General features: G+C 45.7%; 1 protein-coding gene across 4 annotated transcripts in view; it reads right to left on the bottom strand.

The window, feature by feature from the left end:
* The window catches only part of KIF16B (kinesin family member 16B), a 328,211-nt gene that overhangs the window by 83,125 nt on the left and 228,256 nt on the right, over positions 1 to 16,830 (bottom strand). For 3 of the 4 annotated variants that reach the window (XM_062203844.1, XM_062203841.1, XM_062203842.1), the window contains one exon: positions 13,492 to 13,614. The exons of the other annotated variant lie outside the window; for it this stretch is intronic. In XM_062203844.1, coding sequence (XP_062059828.1) covers positions 13,492 to 13,614 — 123 coding nt within the window. The remainder of the gene's footprint in view (positions 1 to 13,491; positions 13,615 to 16,830) is intronic. 4 annotated transcript variants of the gene reach the window in all.

Raw genomic sequence — 16,830 nt, 5'->3', positions numbered from 1 at the left:
CTGGCAGCATCTCTCAAAACGGCGCTGTTGCCACATTTACTCTCCTCTCTTCAAAACCTCTTTGTCTTCACTTACTTCTTTTTTTTTTTTTTTTTTTTTTTTTTGACAGGCAGAGTGGACAGTGAGAGAGAGAGACAGAGAGAAAGGTCTTCCTTTTGCCGTTGGTTCACCCTCCAATGGCCACTGCGGTAGCACGCTGCGGCCGGCGCACCGCGCTGTTCCGATGGCAGGAGCCAGGTGCTTCTCCTGGTCTCCCATGGGGTGCAGGGCCCAAGGACTTGGGCCATCCTCCACTGCACTCCCTAGCCGCAGCAGAGAGCTGGCCTGGAAGAGGGGCAACTGGGACAGGATCGGTGCCCCGACCGGGACTAGAACCCGGTGTGCCGGCGCCGCAAGGCGGAGGATTAGCCTAGTGAGCCGCAGCGCCGGCCTCTTCACTTACTTCTTATTCATGTCCGCTGGAAAGGAGAGTCCCTCTCCAAGGTGAGCCTCAAACTCTACTTCCTGTCCCCCGTACATCACTGTCCTCTGTCCTCAGTGGTGCCATGACCTGAGTGTCTGTTCTCTCATCTCCACTCAATGAAATCCACGCACGGTTCTCAAGCAGAAAACACGTTAGAGAGACGCCTGATGTCTCGGTGATCAGCCTCTGTCACTGCCCATTGTACCTGTGCTCTTCTGTTTCCTGTGTGTGAATTTCTCTTCCCCCACTGAATTTTCCCTTGAGTACATGAACTGTTTATTCATCTTTCCCTTTCCTTAGTATTTTAACGCTTCTGGTCTTCTTAAAAAATATATAGGCACCAAATAAATATTTGTTAAATAATAAATGAAGCAGTAAGGGAGGCATAGAGGCCAGAGTATCTTTTCAATAAACACTTTCCTACTGCATTTTCAAATTCCTTGTCTGGCTTCATCTCTGGCAGTGGAACGACCCGCCTTTTAGTCCTTTTCTGAGGTATCCATAACTGTTCAAAGTTTTCTAACAGTAGACATTAGGGGAGATAAATATGAGGGCAAAGAACTGAAAGGCAAAGCAAGACAAAGTATCACTTCGCAAATTCTTTTAGAACCCAACATTCTGTTGATTTAGAAGAAACAACCGTGACTAACAATTTGGGGTTAAGAATGGATGGGGGGGTGGCACCATATCTGAGTAGGTTAATCTTCTGCCTGAGGCACCCCCATCCATTATAGGTACAGGTTCTAGTTCTGGTTGCTCTTCTTCCAATCAAGCTCTCTGCTATGGACTAGGAAAGCAGTGGAAGATGGCCCAAGAGCTTGGGCCCCTGCACCTACATGGGAGACTGGGATGAAGCTCCTGGCTTCGAATTGGCACAGCTTCAGCTGTTGAGGCCATTTGGGGAGTGAAACAACAGACGGAAGACCTTTCTCTCTGTCTCTCCCTCTCACTGTATGTAACTCCACCTCCCAAATAAATAAATAAAATCTTTTTTAAAAAGCAGAATGGATACTGGTAGGTATGAAGCTCCTAAACACACACATATACCCACCCACACACCCACACACACACAATCAAAAACCAAAAGACAGTCTCCAAATTGCTATGCAGATGGTGGGTTCTATCATTAAGAGTCTCCCGCTTCTGCGTGTCAGGGTCTCTTAGGTACAAGGCTTGGGGATGAAAGCTGAACAACTGCCTGGAGCCAAACTCTTCTGCTCAGGAAGGGGCCAGCAGATGGAGGTCCCAGGGATACTGAGGGAGGAGGAACAGAAAGGCTGCTGCTCTGCGAGAACACATCTGTCCCTAGGGGTGTTTGATCTGCTCTGAGATGGACAGTGCACCCCCTTTCTCTGGCCAGTCTATTCCTCCTGAGGGAAAGCTCAGCTTTGCTGCCAGGTGGGCACAAAGGACAGGGGTCCCTGCCAGTGTCAGCAGCCAGCCAGGGGCTGTGGAGGGAGGGCCAATGGCAGCTGCCTGCAAACTGCGGAAGGAGGTCCTGCACTGAGCAGACCTCCCCGCTCTGATGCCTTGGGGCCCCCGGTGCTAGTGGCTTCAGCAGCCACAGGAATTCTGACTTGGGGTCTTTGCAGAAGGGAATCCAGTCTTAAAGAGAGCATACTGTGTAAGAGGAGCCTAGTCCTGATCCAGGATCTGCCCCTGCCTACTGGTAACAGGGATGGTAGCTACATGGAGCCTGGAGAATAATGGTTCCTCACATCAAGACACTCATGCAAATGGCAGACTGTACAGCTCAGTTCTCCAGGAAAATCCCAGATCCCCTTCTGTGTAGGAGAATCACGGAAAAGGACAGAAAATGCCTCAGTCATGGGCTGGGAACCTCTGCATCTGGTGTGCTAAAAGAAACAGGCCCAGCCCCAGCTGTGGGGTTACTCCCTACTTCAGAGGGCTAGGAACTGGTGCTAAATCAGAGGGCTTGCTCACTGGCTCCAGTCCAGGCTTCCGCAGCAGCTAGAAGGAATGATTCTTCTTTCTGTTTCACATTTTCACACTAGGGGTAATAGCACTTACTAATAGTCTACTTTTCTTATAGGGTAGTTTGAAGGTCAATTTGATTTAGAATATATGCGGGCCCTGAGATTCTGGAAAGATGGAGGCCTTTCAAATCCAAGATCATTACTGCAAAAAAGCAGGTGAGGCATAGGGGAAATTAAGCTACTTTAAAATTGCAGGAGATCGTGAAAATGTGAGTGCAAGCAATTTTCCTTTAGATTAGCTAGACATTCAGAGGCAAAGCAAGGGATGTAAACTCTCTACATAGTCACCCCTGCAGAGTGGAATAACGGAAGGCCCTGGATTAACACAGATTTGGATCCTGATGTTAGCTCAGTAATTTAGTAATTTAGTAATAGTAATGCTAGCTGTGTGACTTTGGCTGAACTACTAAATTCCTTTAGGCCTCAACTTCTTTGTCTGTAAAATGGACTCATGAAACTTCACCTGCAGATGCAGTTAGAAAACTGTGAAGCCACCAGCACAGTGCTGAGGCCTTGGGCAAAGGCTGACCGTGACCGTGTTCCTAAAGAAAAGTCTTATATTAGGTGCTGTTGAAATATCAGGGTATCCGCGGGCAGCTAATACAAAAAGAGAAGTTGAAGCCATTTTGTGGCTTGAACAGAACTCCCCAAATCCTGAAATCAAGGACTGGAGGATATTAATATGATCTTATAGAAGAAAGGAAATTTGGGTGAAACACAGATTTTACAAGATGACCGTGAGGTGATGACTACCTTTCTTCTGTGCGTGGGATTCCACCTCACTTCTTCTTAGTCGTCTCTTATCTTTGCAGCATACTTTTTGAGGGTAGATAAGGCTGTCCAGGCAGGGTGATTTTGTAAAGGATTTGTGGGTTCACGAGAAAACCAGGGAAGGGAAAAGAACTCTGTGTTTTCCTTGTTTTTCAGTAGGAGACAAAGTTCTCAAGGAGATGGGACATACACATAACAAACTCAGGATAAAATGTGATACTTCAAGTCCTAACATAATTTGTTTCACTTGCATCTTATATTTAAAAATAATATACAAACTGAATATTTGAATCTCAGTGGACCAGGGTATCTGCAGCACTCCATTTGTCTCTACTATGTCAATGCACACAGGGCGATAATCTATCAGTTGACTAACAAGCACAGATCTGGATGGCAACACACTACTCTTTCTGAACATTTACACCCTAACAGGAGGGGACTGTGCAGAGCTTATCTAATAGACTGCAATGGCTCTTATTTCTGTTCTGGCAAATAAAGAGAAATTTCTTTAGCTACAAATGTGATTATGGCAACTCTCAAACTGCCGATTTTCTGGGTGTTTCTTCTTCATGATTCCTGGCAGATCCACCCTCCATCAATTTCTCCAGTTTGTCAAAGCCTTACTAATAACCCCACTTTACAAAGCACTGGTGACACAGTCAGAATCCAAATATAAAGTTAAAACACACACAGATAATAGCAAACTTTGGAAACAGGCAAGGAGTTAAAAATGCCTCCAATGTCTAAGGCAAAATATGCCCAAACTTCTACACAGTACAGAAAGTAGTGATTTGGGGGAGGTTCATTAAAATGAGGAAGTAGAGGAACTGGTGTGGCTCCACGGACTTGGCTATGACAGCGACATCTGGTACCTGGACCTACTTACTATGCTGCCTCGGGCAAGTCACTCATGCTATCCTAATTCATGAGATACATTTTCTATGTTTGTGGAAATGTCCAGAAGGTGAGGAAGGCGCTTGCTTGACGTTCATTTTCTATTTTGAAGAGGGGCTACCAATTCAGCTGCCTACAGAGATGGGTCAGGAGCACAGTTCATAGAGGCCCAGGGAGAAAACAGCAACAGGGAATGAAGGCCTGAGCCTATTATCTTATTTGAGAATATTCAATTATGCTGTAGAGAATGGAGAGGATCTTAACAGGGGCTAGGCAGAGCCCCTAAATGATCTAGAAGCTTGGGAGAAATGGACAAATCTCACAGGATGTGTCAGAAAAGAATGAGTAAGCAAGAACTTACAGAGACACAACAAAATTCACAAGATGCACCAAACACAGGCTGTAGCTTGTTAATCTTTAAGACATGCCAAACACTGAATGAAGTTTCAAAAACATGATGGAGCAGGCAAGAAGGTTACTTAGGGATAGGAAAGGCAGGGCAGCACTGAGTCACGATACATTCCTGCTCTGGGGTGACAGCTATGTTGGCCCTGAATTGACCGCTCTTGCTGACAACTGGTCTGGTCCCATCCTACACTATAGGTGCTCTCCCCAAGAAGTACAGGTAACAGCCAGCATTGTCCACAGGTTAGTGACCATGGAACAGAAGTGTGTGTTGTCACTGGGCACCCTCTGTATGCCACATCCGCTTGCTCTAAACACTGGTTCCTTACGCACATCATCAGCACGAAGGGCCAAGGTAAGAGAGACAGGGAGGGGCAGGACAAGTGAACGTGGTGTGGCCAGGGGTCAGGCAGAACTCTCCATCCATCTGCCTGGTTGCATCTCTGTGTGCGCTGAAACTCATTTAATGAATGGTGTGAATGAAGACTTCATTTGGCCCACCCTCCGTGAATGGTGCAGTGAGACTCTGGAGATCACCACTTCACCAAGGTGATTTTCTTCAGTACACAGAGTCCTGAGGTCCAGGAAAGGCAGACAGCACAAGCCCTAAGCTCAAGAGGAGCTGCTGCCCTGGTGGGATCCTTGGCTCTTGTTCCCATGTATTCTGATTTGTCACAGGGGCTTGGCGAGCCTGAATTTCTATGTTAGCGCTCCCCAAGGTTTAAAACCTGGTAATTCAAGCAAAATCTTACAAAAAAAAATCTGTTCAGACCAAAGAAAATGAATCTCCTGCCACCAGCTTGTTACTGCAGCCTCAAGTTAACACTGCTCCACAATCAGTCCCTGGCCCTGCAGTCGCTGTCACGTGGCCCTTCAGTTGAAGAACAAGACACCAACTGCAAACTGCTGGCTCCGCAGATCTGCAGGCTACCAGCTCTCACTCTGGGCCTCTTCTGTTTTGGGAGGGTCTGGCAGATGTGAAATTTCTTGGTGTTAAGCATCTCCCAACTTCAGGCCAGACTGACGGGAATTAGAAGGGGAGGACACTTCAACATGTTGAAGGAAATGGAATTAAAAGATAAGCTCATTTGGATACAAAATTTTTGAAATCCATGCATATGAGGGATCTTAAAAAAATGAATGGGACATGTGTATTAAGATAAAAACTCGTTATCATTTGTTCTTTTCTGTTCCACAGCCCCCCAAATGGTGACAGAGCAAAATGAAGCAGTGCTTTGGGGCAGAAGGAGACTGTTACTAGGGTATCTTAAACAAGAATCAGAAGATTCAAGTCAGGCAAGGATTTGGTTTGGACAGCGGTGTTCGAGGCAAAGTGTATGTGTGGACCTGCCTCCCTCTGGTTGGCAAGTGCACCAAAGTGACACAGCTCTCAAGGCTGACCTCCTGCAACTGTGTGAGAAAAGGCAGGGATCTGGGCCTGCTTCCTGGACAGGGTGAGGGGCAATGTGGCCAGGATGCCAGAGGGCTCCACAGAGGAGATGAGACGATGAGACCACAACATGTGCTTCCGTGAGCAAGGCACTGGAGAGCACCCAGAATGACGTCTGGAGGGCAGACAGACCGTGGGCACCCAGGTGGACCTCCCTGTGAAGAGGGGCCCAAACCCCACAGAACAAAACTAGCCCATGGAGGCTAGAGATGGCTCAGAGCCAAGGCAGTGTGTGTGCCTGGGGTGGGGAGGCGTGCGCATGTAGGATGGAAGGGAGGGACCAGCTTTCATGGGCTCACACACAATCAAGAAGTCTGAGTGGCCTCTACTCTCATGGCATGACCAAGAGCCAGCCAGTCAGCCACAGGTGGGGAGAAGAGACGGGCAAGGTGGCTAATGGACGACTGAATCTGGCCATGTAGGATGGGGGTCGGGTGGCCTGTGTGAGGCTATTTACAAAGGGCACAGAGTCACTGCACTGTCCCTGAAGCTGTGCACACACCATGCCCATAAGAACACCATGTGGGGGCTGGCACTGTGGTGTAGCGGGTCCAGCTGCCGCCCGTGATGCCAGCATCCCATGTGGGTGCCGGTACGTGTCTCAGCTGCTCCATTTGCAATCCAGCTCCCTGCTAATGGTCTGGGAAAGCAGCAGAACATGGCCCAAGTGCTTGGGCCCCTGATACCCATGAGAGAGGCCAGGAAGAAGCTCCTGGCTTCAGCCTATCCCAGTACTGACCGCTGGGACCATCTGCAGGGAGTGAACCAGTGGATGGAATCTCTCTCTCTCTCTCCCTCTTTCTGTCTGTGTGTATGTGTGTCCCTCTCTCTCTCTACCTCTAACTTTCAAATAAGTCAATATAAATCTTTATAAAAAAAAAATCACCGTGTGGTCAGGGTTGAGTGTGTCATGCTGCTGGGGAATCCCTCTGGGGGACCAGCACCAGTCGGGCACTGTGAATGCCGCATAAGAGTACCCAGGAAGCTGACTTTTCCAGGTGAATAGCAGCACTAAAATGATGGAAAACAACAGGATTGTGAGCTGTGACACTTCTGTAAGGAGTAACCTGGGGCATGGGGTGGGGAGAGGATCGCCGGGGGAGCAAACAGACACTGTTGCAGAGAGCAGGTGGGAGGTCAATGTCTTTTGAGAGTCACTCCCAATTTTGAACAGCAACAGGAACTCTTGAGAAACAAGATATGGAAAATAACGCCCCCATACTGGCTTATTATAAGTTAATAGTAAGTGTTGACATAAGTTAAAATGCTAACAATGCTGGAAACATTGCTTATTCCTATGACAAATGAATATGACAGCCCCTGTTAGCTGGATCCCCAGATTTCCCAGGCCGGTGTTTTGTTGCAATGCCAAAATGTAATTGAAAAATGAGATCTTGCCCATTCTGGTACTAGCTAACTGAAAACGGCAAGCATAATGCAGTGTAATTGATTTCATGTATCCATCACGGACAAGCACCTAAAGAGGGAGTTTTAAGGTGACTGTTATTGTCTTGTTAGCAGTACTATTTGTACAGCTGCAGTTCAGGGCAAGTATATATTTCACAGACATATTCTGCTGACCAGCAGGTGACATTCTGCAAATATTTAGCTCCAAGTCTTGAAAAGTAGCCAGACTGGCCCACCTGCAGCTTCCTGCCTTGTCTCTGTGGCTGGATGGTAGGATGTGCATCTTTGCACAGCCAGTGGCCAGGAAGAATGTGCCATTGGGAGCCCCTGGGAGGGATTGCTTTAAGGAAATGAGAACTGACCCAGGGGTACTTAACGTGTGTCCTTCAGAGATCAGGAACTAAAGGCATGGGGTAGGGGGCAACACGGAGAGGATGGCCTTCTGTAGCCCCAGGCCAGAACATCAAAGCAGATGCCAACGAGACAGAGGGGACCAAAATGTGATACATCCATACAGTGGGGTTCTCTTCAGCTACAAAAAGATGCCGAATATTGTTAGGCTCAACTACATGGACAAATCTCCAGAATATGATGTTAGGTGAGAGCAGCCAGGCACAGGAGGTAAATACTGTGTGACTCCCATTTCTATGCGTATGGGAACAGACATGACAAATCTGCAGTAGCACAGAGCAGGTGACTGCTGGCCACAAAGGTCAACGAGAAACTCTCTGGAGCACTTGGAATGTTTAAACTTTGATGGGGCCACTGGTTATGTGGGGGCTCGCATGTATCAGGAACCTTTCAACTACACATACAACAGGTGCACTCTGCTGTATGTAAGATATGACTCAGGCCGGCACTGCGGCTCAATAGGCTAATCCTCCGCCTGCAGCGCCGGCACACCGCTTTCTAGTCCCAGTCGGGGTGCCGGATTCTGTCCCGGTTGCCCCTCTTCCAGGCCAGCTCTCTGCTATGGCCTGGAAGTGCAGTGGAGGATGGCCCAAGTGCTTGAGCCCTGCTCCCGCATGGGAGACTAGGAGAAGCACCTGGCTCCTGGCTTCGGATCAGTGCAATGCGCCGGCTGCAGCGCGCTGGCCGCGGTGGCCATTGGAGGGTGAACCAATGGCAAAAGGAAGACCTTTCTCTCTGTCTCTCTCTCTCACTGTCCACTCTGCCTGTCAAAATAATAATAATAAAAGATATGGCTCATCAAAGCGGATTACAAAGATTAACTGAGACCAAACAAGAAAAACCTATCTGTTGATCTATTCTCTTATTTAGTGAAAAACAGGTTGTTTTAATCCCTCAAAAAGAAAAAGCATAAAGCACACAATCTCCTTTTGAATTAAATATATCTTAGTTTAGTGAAATATTCTATTAATCTCATTTAAAGTGATGGGGGTCGGTGCTGTGACATGGCAGGTAAAGCAGCCACCTGCAGTGCCAGTACTCCATATGGGTGCTGGTTCAACTCTCGGCTGCTCCACTTCTGATCCAGCTCCCTGCTAACATGCCTGGGAAAGCAGTGGAAAGTGGCCCAAGTGCTTGGGCCCATGCATCCATGTGGGACATCCAGATAAAGCTCCTGGCTCCTGGCTTCAGCCTGCTCAGCCCTGGCTGTTGTGGCCATTTGGGGAGTGAACCAGCAGATGGAAGACTTCTCTCTTAGCCTTTACCTCTCTCTCTCTCTGTAACTCCACCTTTCAAATAAATAAATAAGTATTAAAAAAAATAAAGACCAGTGATGGGAACCTCTTCAGGACCCATGAGGGATGAGAAGAGCACTGGGAACCCCTGCTGTCTAGCACCCTTCCCCCTGAACCCTCCCCCTTACCCTCGAGAAACATCCCCTGAATAGGCTCATGACTCCTTCAGCAATGCGCCAGAGTGGAGCTACTGAATTAGAGACTAAAATGAAAGTGGGTGTGGGCGTTTGGCACAGTAGCAGCAGCTAAGCTGCCACTTGAGATACCCGCATGGCATAGTGGAATCCTGGGTTCGAGTCCTGGCTTTACTCCTGATTCCAACTTCTCACTAATGCTCTCCCTGGGAGGCAGCAGGTGATGGCTCAAGTACTTGGGTTCCTGCCACCCACGTGGGAGACCCAGACTGAGTTCCTGGCTTGTAGGCATTTGGGAAGTAAACTAGCAAGATGTGAGCTCCCTCTTTTAGTCCCTAAACCTCGAATAATTTTTAAAACATTTATTTTAATTTATTTCAAAGGCAGGGTTACAGAAGAAGAGGGAGGGAGAGACAGAAAGAGGTCTTCTACCCACTGGTGACTCCCCAAATGACCACAATGGCCGGGGCTAGGTCACACTGAAGCCAGGAACTTCTTGTAGGTCCCCCATGTGGGTGCAGAGGCCCAAGCACTTGAACTTCCTCAGCTGCCTTCCCAAGCACATGAACAGGTAGCTGGATTGGATGTGGAGCAGCCTGTACTTGAACCGGTGCTCATATGGAGTGCCGGCAATGCAGGCAGCAAATAAAATACATTTTAAAATATAAAAATGAAGACCAGGTACAAAACCAGGGCAGTTTAGAGACAAATAAATGAAATAAAATGAGATGGAAGTGGCCGAGAAGAAGGAATAATTTATATGTCTGATAAATTCTACCTAAGGAAGTGAGCAGAGAAAAGGGGAGGAATGAAGTATGGGGGATGGGGCGGGGGCTGGGTTAGGAAGCTAGCAGAGGAAGGACACAGGGAGACACACCTTGTATGTGGTCCTTTTCTAGGCTCTGGGCGCTTGTGTGCTCACACAAGTCACCTGGGCCCCCTATGAGCTGGCAGTGATCACTAGCAAGCCATACAATGTGCCCAGGGTCCTGCACCGAGAGAGTGTCAAGACCAGGCCCTGCTCGTCACAGATAGCACAGCTCTTGCTGGCTACACTCAGGACCAGAGAAGACCTTCACGATCACCTTGAAGGGTGACCAAAAACACACACAGCTTTTTGAAGAGAAGCAGCAGAGGTTTTTCTAAAGTATAAAGCACAATATAAAAATCTACATATGCTAATAGCAGATTTCTCTTCAAAAAGGCCTAAAACTAAAGAGAAGAAAATAATATCTTTTATCCTAGCTTTCTTAAAGTCACTGTCTCAACATGAGAAGGACTTAGTAAGCGCAAAATATTATCATAGGTGTGATTAGTTATGTTAGAAAACAAGGCCTATCCATGAAATGTGCAAATGATAGATGCCGCAGGTTAGAATGATAAAGGGGAACAAACAAGCAAAAAGAAAGAACTAAAACTCTGATAAAGAGAAAATCACACACCCACACTCACTGAAGGGATCTAAACTCCCTGTTCTTACTGATCCAGAACTTCATATGTGGTAGGCATTATTTCAAGCAATTATTTTAAAATTATTTCTTTGTTTATTTATTTAAAAGGCAGAATGATGGAAAGGGGAGGGGGGAGAGATCTTCCACACAATGGTTCAGTTTCTCAAATGGCTGCAATAGCCAGGTCTGAACCAGAAATTTCATCCGGGTCTCCCACATGAGTGGCAAAGGCCCAACTACGTGGGCCATCATCTACTGTCTTCCCAGGTGCATTAGCAGAGAGCTGGATTGGAAGGAGAGTAGCTGGGACTCCAACCAGTGCTTTGACACGGGATGCCAGCGTCACAGGCAATGGCTTTGCCCACTGTACCACAATGCTGGCCCCTCAAGCAACTGATGTACATAAACACAAGAGTGTCTCACACCAACTCAGTGAGGTGGGTTTTATTTTCCTCACTGTATCGGGAGGTTAGGTGACATGTTGGGGTTACCTAGACAAGACTGGACAGGTTACTGGTGCACTCAGAACTCTTCTAACAGGTCTTGCCTGGAGAAGGACTATTCTTGCTTTGTTAAGGAGGAGGATGGTGCAGTCACGTGTCTGTGGCCCTGATAACCTCTATTAAATGTATCCCTGCGGGAGCAGAGGCCCTAGACACATCTGTGAAGACACAGGAACCCTTCTTGAACGGAGCCTTCTGAGTTCTTCAGGCTCACACTTGCAGCCCGCTCCTCAGCTCATGATTATAGCACCTTAGACAAGCAGAGAAAGCACACAGAACAATGACAGGTGTTCAGAATCTGCTTTGATATGTTCAAAGCAAGCAGAACTCTCTGGATTTGGATTTTACATGTTTGGTGTGAAAGCTGAGATTGCGAAAGGCCCCACGTGGCTTTCTGTGTTTGGTTTCAGTGACTTCTTTGACAGTAGCATCTTTACAATCTTGGCCATAATCACCACACCACCTGGGTTATTAGTTGCTTGTGATTTTTATTTAAATCAACCTAGTTAAAAAAAATTAAGTATTTTCTTTATGTAAGTTTTCAACATGAAATCAATTTAATAGTTGTGTTTTATGAGTGCATTTATCTGTTAAAGTAAAATAAATCTATGTTCCAACTAAAATCATTGCATGTCCTTCATGGCTGTGGTTTCTTTGTAGATTCATAATTCTGAGCTTACCAGCTAGTTAATTATCCCTAATTAAAAATATGTAAGTAACACAAATGTACCTCCAGAAAATGTATTTATGTATCTATATAACATTACCTACATGTACGAATAGAATTCTACAGAAACCATTTAGAAAGGTGATGAGCAAATGAAAAGGAATTAAGCATTAAGTCAGGGCAATGGAAAGTAATGGGGCCGGCACTGTGGTATAGTGGGTAAGGCTGCCACCTGCAGTGCCAGCATCCCAGATGGGTGCCGGTTCAAGTCCCAGTAGCTCCTCTTCCAATTCAGCTCTCTGCTATGGCCTGGGAAAACAGTACATGATGGCCCAAGTCCTTGGGCCACTGTATCCACATGGGAGACCTGGAGGAAGCTCCTGGCTACTGGCTTTGGATAGGTGCAGCTCCAGCCGTTGCAGCCAACTGGGGAGTGAAACAGCAGATGGAGTTACTCTCTCTCCCTCTCTCTTTCTCTGCCTCTCCTTATCAGTGTAACTCTTTCAAGTAAATAAATAAATCTTAAAAAAAAAAAAAAAGTAATGGACCAAAGAATGAATATTTGTACAAGAAATCAGAGTCTGATGAGAAAAGCTAAAAACAATGTCACCATCATATCTACTCAACAAAATAACAAAATAACCTCAAATATATTAATTAATGCCCAGGTGTTTCCCCCTCCCCGGGGCTGGGGAGGGTGGTGTGTGTGTGTGTGTGTGCTTATTTTAACAATAAGGAGCTTCTCAGGTAAAATGAAATTTGGAGACCACTGGTATTATCCAATTTTTGTATTTTACCAACGGGGAAGCTGAGGCTGACAGAAATTGAAAGGCTTAGGATCACCCCACATTTGGATTCCCAGTGTGGTGTTGATTTGTACAAAGCCATCCCAAGAACACCCTTTCACATCCACATGGAGGAGATCATAAGGGACCTCTTACATCAATGCACCCTGGCCTACCCTTGACAATGAGGAAGCAACTTATTATTAATTCTTTAAGGCAGCGATGATGGCCAGGAACAGTTAATGAAGTGGTATGAGTCAAAGGAAATAAATTAGAAATAAGATGAAGTCATTATTTCAGAAAGCATGATGTAAGGAAACAGGCACATCTCTCCCTGAAAAGCTGTTTCAATCAAATCATACCTGAAACAGATTTGGAAAGCTTCCTGGTTAATAATAGAAACAACAAAAATGAAACCGCAGTAGTAGTAACAACAGCCACAGCTATTACTTATTCTTTGTTATATAGATCAACCACTGGACACAATGCTTGATATGCATCAATATATTTGTAACATAAATATTGTTATTCCTACTTCTATAGATAAGAAAATTGAGCTTAGGCCTGTATGAGGTAACCAACTATCCCGGTCTGTCCAGGACTGGGATTTCCCAGGTGCTGAAATCCCGACAGGTGGGGACCCTCCATCCAGGAGTGATCGACTGCCTGGCCACCACTACCCTCCATGGGAAAACTATGCTCTGGAGTCTCACAGGCTGGCTTAGAGGAGGCCACAGCCAGCATCTTACAGAACAAGAGAGCCGCATGAGCTTCGTCTCCTTTTACAAAAGACACACAAAGCAATGTGCAGCCTCGAACTCCACATTCTTCCTCAAGAGTACAAGAACGGACACGTACCTTGACCTCAAACTCGAAGTGCTCGTCCTTGCCTTGCCCGCAGAGCACATAGCGTGGAATACTAATCTTAATTGGGTCCTTCAGGTCGTCCGGATTTGCTCCCAGAGAGCGAGAAACCATCCGCTATCAAAGGCACATCAGACAGGGAGAACAAAGAGAAACCATGATCACTCTGCTGCAAATACCTGGCTAGGGCAGGAGGGAGAAAATGTGTTTCAAGTAGAGAAAAGCGCATCAGACCAGTAGAGTTTATTTAGAGAAATGATGGCTTTCTTTGAAAGAGAAGGGCTAAGCCTCTCTCGTAACAAAAGACCATTTCTTTAGGTACACCTTTCCAGAAAGTTAGGGCAAAAGCACTTCAAAATGTTGTCTGGCTTTGAAGTTCTTCCCAATTTATAAGAACAAGTGAAAACAGGCACAGATTACACAGCCTGACTTAAAAAAAAAAATCAATGTAAACGAGATTCCTTTCTGAAAACCCTTGATCATCTGACAAACTTTTTCTTCACAAACTATCAGACTGCTGGATGTAAAGCTGCAAGAGCTGGGGATTTCATTCAAATTGAGTTCATTTTTAACTCTCAGGCATTTTTATAAGCCAGGGTAGTACGGAGAGCTCTTTAAACAACAATTACAACAAATCCCCAGTATTGTCTGTAGGCTCCGTTTGATTAATAATCATCCTGGCTCTGACAAATATTTATGGTCTGGGTGATGCGAAGCCAGAGGGTTTGAGGAAGAGGCATTATGAAAAAAATAAATCTTCAAAATGAGTTCTCCTGGGTGTGAACAGGAGGAAATCTCTGAACAATCATTATTTGCACTAACCTGGGGCTTTAGAAAACGTAAGAAAATACATTTTTGTGGCAGTGGTAATAAAATAATTAGAACCATAATAATAGTTAACATCTATTGAATACTTACCATATACCAAGAATGGCAGTTAACAATTCCCATGCATTGGCTCATTTAATCCTCACGCTTCTCCTATAAGGTCTTTACCATTATTAACCCTATTTATCAGGCGAGAGGCCCAATACTGATGGTTGAGGTCACTTGATGGAGTCAGTGGTGGAGCCTGAATTTGAACTCAGGCTAATCTGGAGGCTGCCTTCATCTCTACTATGTTATTCTTCTATCATGGAACTGTAAAATAATTTCACTCATCTAAGATAATGTAAGCTAATGAACACCTCACACCTACACAACAGGTAGTTTAGAAACTGGAAACACCACAATTATGCACTGAAACTTGTTTATCTGACTAAAAAGAAAACAGTTGGTAATAAGCTCCCTTCTCCCGGGCCAACAGGGGCTCTGGACCTTGTGCTCTGAATCTAGGTATAACACGGAAGGCCCACCCAGCTGTGCGCATGAAAGCTGCGACTTCCGTGGGACAGAGACTTAAGATTTGTTGCAGATAATCCAGTAGACAGTGTGAACATTGTGGCCTGATATGAAGGTAACAAAGCCTTTTAGTAAGACCATCACAGCTTATGCCACAGTGGCAAAACAAGAACCACTAACTGTTTCTCATAACAGTATGCCTGTTGAGTTGCCTCTGATGTAGTGGAAATTCTTAAAAAAGGAGGTTTCTTTTTTAAGGAATATAAACTTCATGCATTTCATTAAGTACAACTTTAGGAACACAGTGCTTCTTCCCACTATACGCACCCTCCTCCCTCTCCTATTAATAGGGGGTTTCTTCATAGAGAGTGTTGTTAAAGAACTTTTAATCCTCTGACCATTCATTTGCAAAGTACTTTAAATGTAGACCATTCCTAAAGCATGAAATGTTTATCTATTTAAAAGTGAGAAGGCGGAGCAATGAGTTAGTGGTTTTATTTAAAAGGACACATTTAATATAAGAAAAGCCATGGTTTAGCACTAAAATTTTTGCTCTGCTGAGTCCTGATCCCTTCTATGACATGATTAATAATTATATTTCAAGTAATAACACAATCTCTTCCAGATCTGACATGGTCAGTGCATCGATTATTTGTTGTTGTTGTTGTGTGTGTGTGTACGCGTGCGTGTGCACATATCCCCACACCCACACCCGCACACATTGTAAGGCTGCGGTTATGGAGACAACATAGCCAGGACAAGAAGAAACCACTAGCAACTGACGAAGCCACTGAGCAGACCCATTGGTTCTGCCTTATGGGGATCCAGAACTCTTCCTGCTGCTGAGATCAAAAGGCCAGCACCATAGCTAATTTGGTAAGTAGCCTTCTCTGTACACTCACAGGCTCTGCCTTAAGAGGAGAGGGAAGAAAGGGAGGAAGGGAACTGATCTTTTCCTTCTGACCCATGAAAAACAGTGATGCCAAAACAAAACAAAATGAAACAGACCTTCAACAGCACTTGACCTTGCTGAGGGGCCATCATTAGTGCCTTTCAAACTTATCCATTGGACTTCTGTCTCGGGGCACGTGGATCTCTTGACATCTCTCTCTCTCTCTCCCTCTCTCACACACAGTTGCCAGGAAGATATGCATAACAAACATACACAGTCTCTGAGGCATGTAGATATCACACACACACACACACACACACACAAGGGAGAAGACTTCAAAGGCTAACTTCATGTTTCTCACTGTTTTGCCTTAGGTAGGGAGCCCTCCACTTAATGATCAAATTGTCCAGGATCATGTGAATTCTGGGGTTGTCTAAGGTGTAGGAGACAATGTCAATATCTGCTTACGGCTGGTTTTGAACTCTAACTTTACATGCATCTCTGAAGCAGATTCCACATTCTGCTTCCTTCAAAGGCTCAGAGAGAGGGGGGAGACACGGATTGCAACCTTGGCTCTGAGACTTGGTCTCTGAATAGTCACTGTCCCTATCTGCACTTCAGTTCCTTGTCTCAGAAAATGGCCATGAGTTTGCTGAATTCCAACTATATGGCAGGACCCTTAGGAGGCACAAGACGAGGCCCTGCCCTTGGGCCTGAAGTAAAGTTAGAGGTAGACTCTGACCGAAGAACTGGTAATGCAGGCTGGATCAGAAAGCCGTGGTGGGGACTGAGGGAGAGTGACGGGGACTGTGTCCACTGCTGTCTAAATGTCAGGAGTGTTCCTGAGGAAGAGCAGAGCTCAAAATTGCCCAGGCATGTTTCGTCACGTAAGCAACAGTGATGTCACTAACCTCCGGAATGCTTTTTCTTCTGGTGCTCCTAGGAGATGCAATCAAACAGTGCTCTCTTTTATTAGTTCCAACCTTGTGCCACGCATTGGGATAGGTCTAGGAACTACAAAATAACTTTTACAAATAATTTGTAATTTCTAAGACCTGTAGTTTTTCTCATCTGCATTAAATTTTTGAACAAAGATTTAG

Source organism: Lepus europaeus, chromosome 10 (genome assembly GCF_033115175.1).
Source record: "Lepus europaeus isolate LE1 chromosome 10, mLepTim1.pri, whole genome shotgun sequence".
In the NCBI taxonomy this organism is placed as follows: domain Eukaryota; kingdom Metazoa; phylum Chordata; class Mammalia; order Lagomorpha; family Leporidae; genus Lepus; species Lepus europaeus.
The sequence above is the reverse complement of the archived record's forward strand: the minus strand, read 5'-3'. Positions and strand labels throughout refer to the sequence as shown.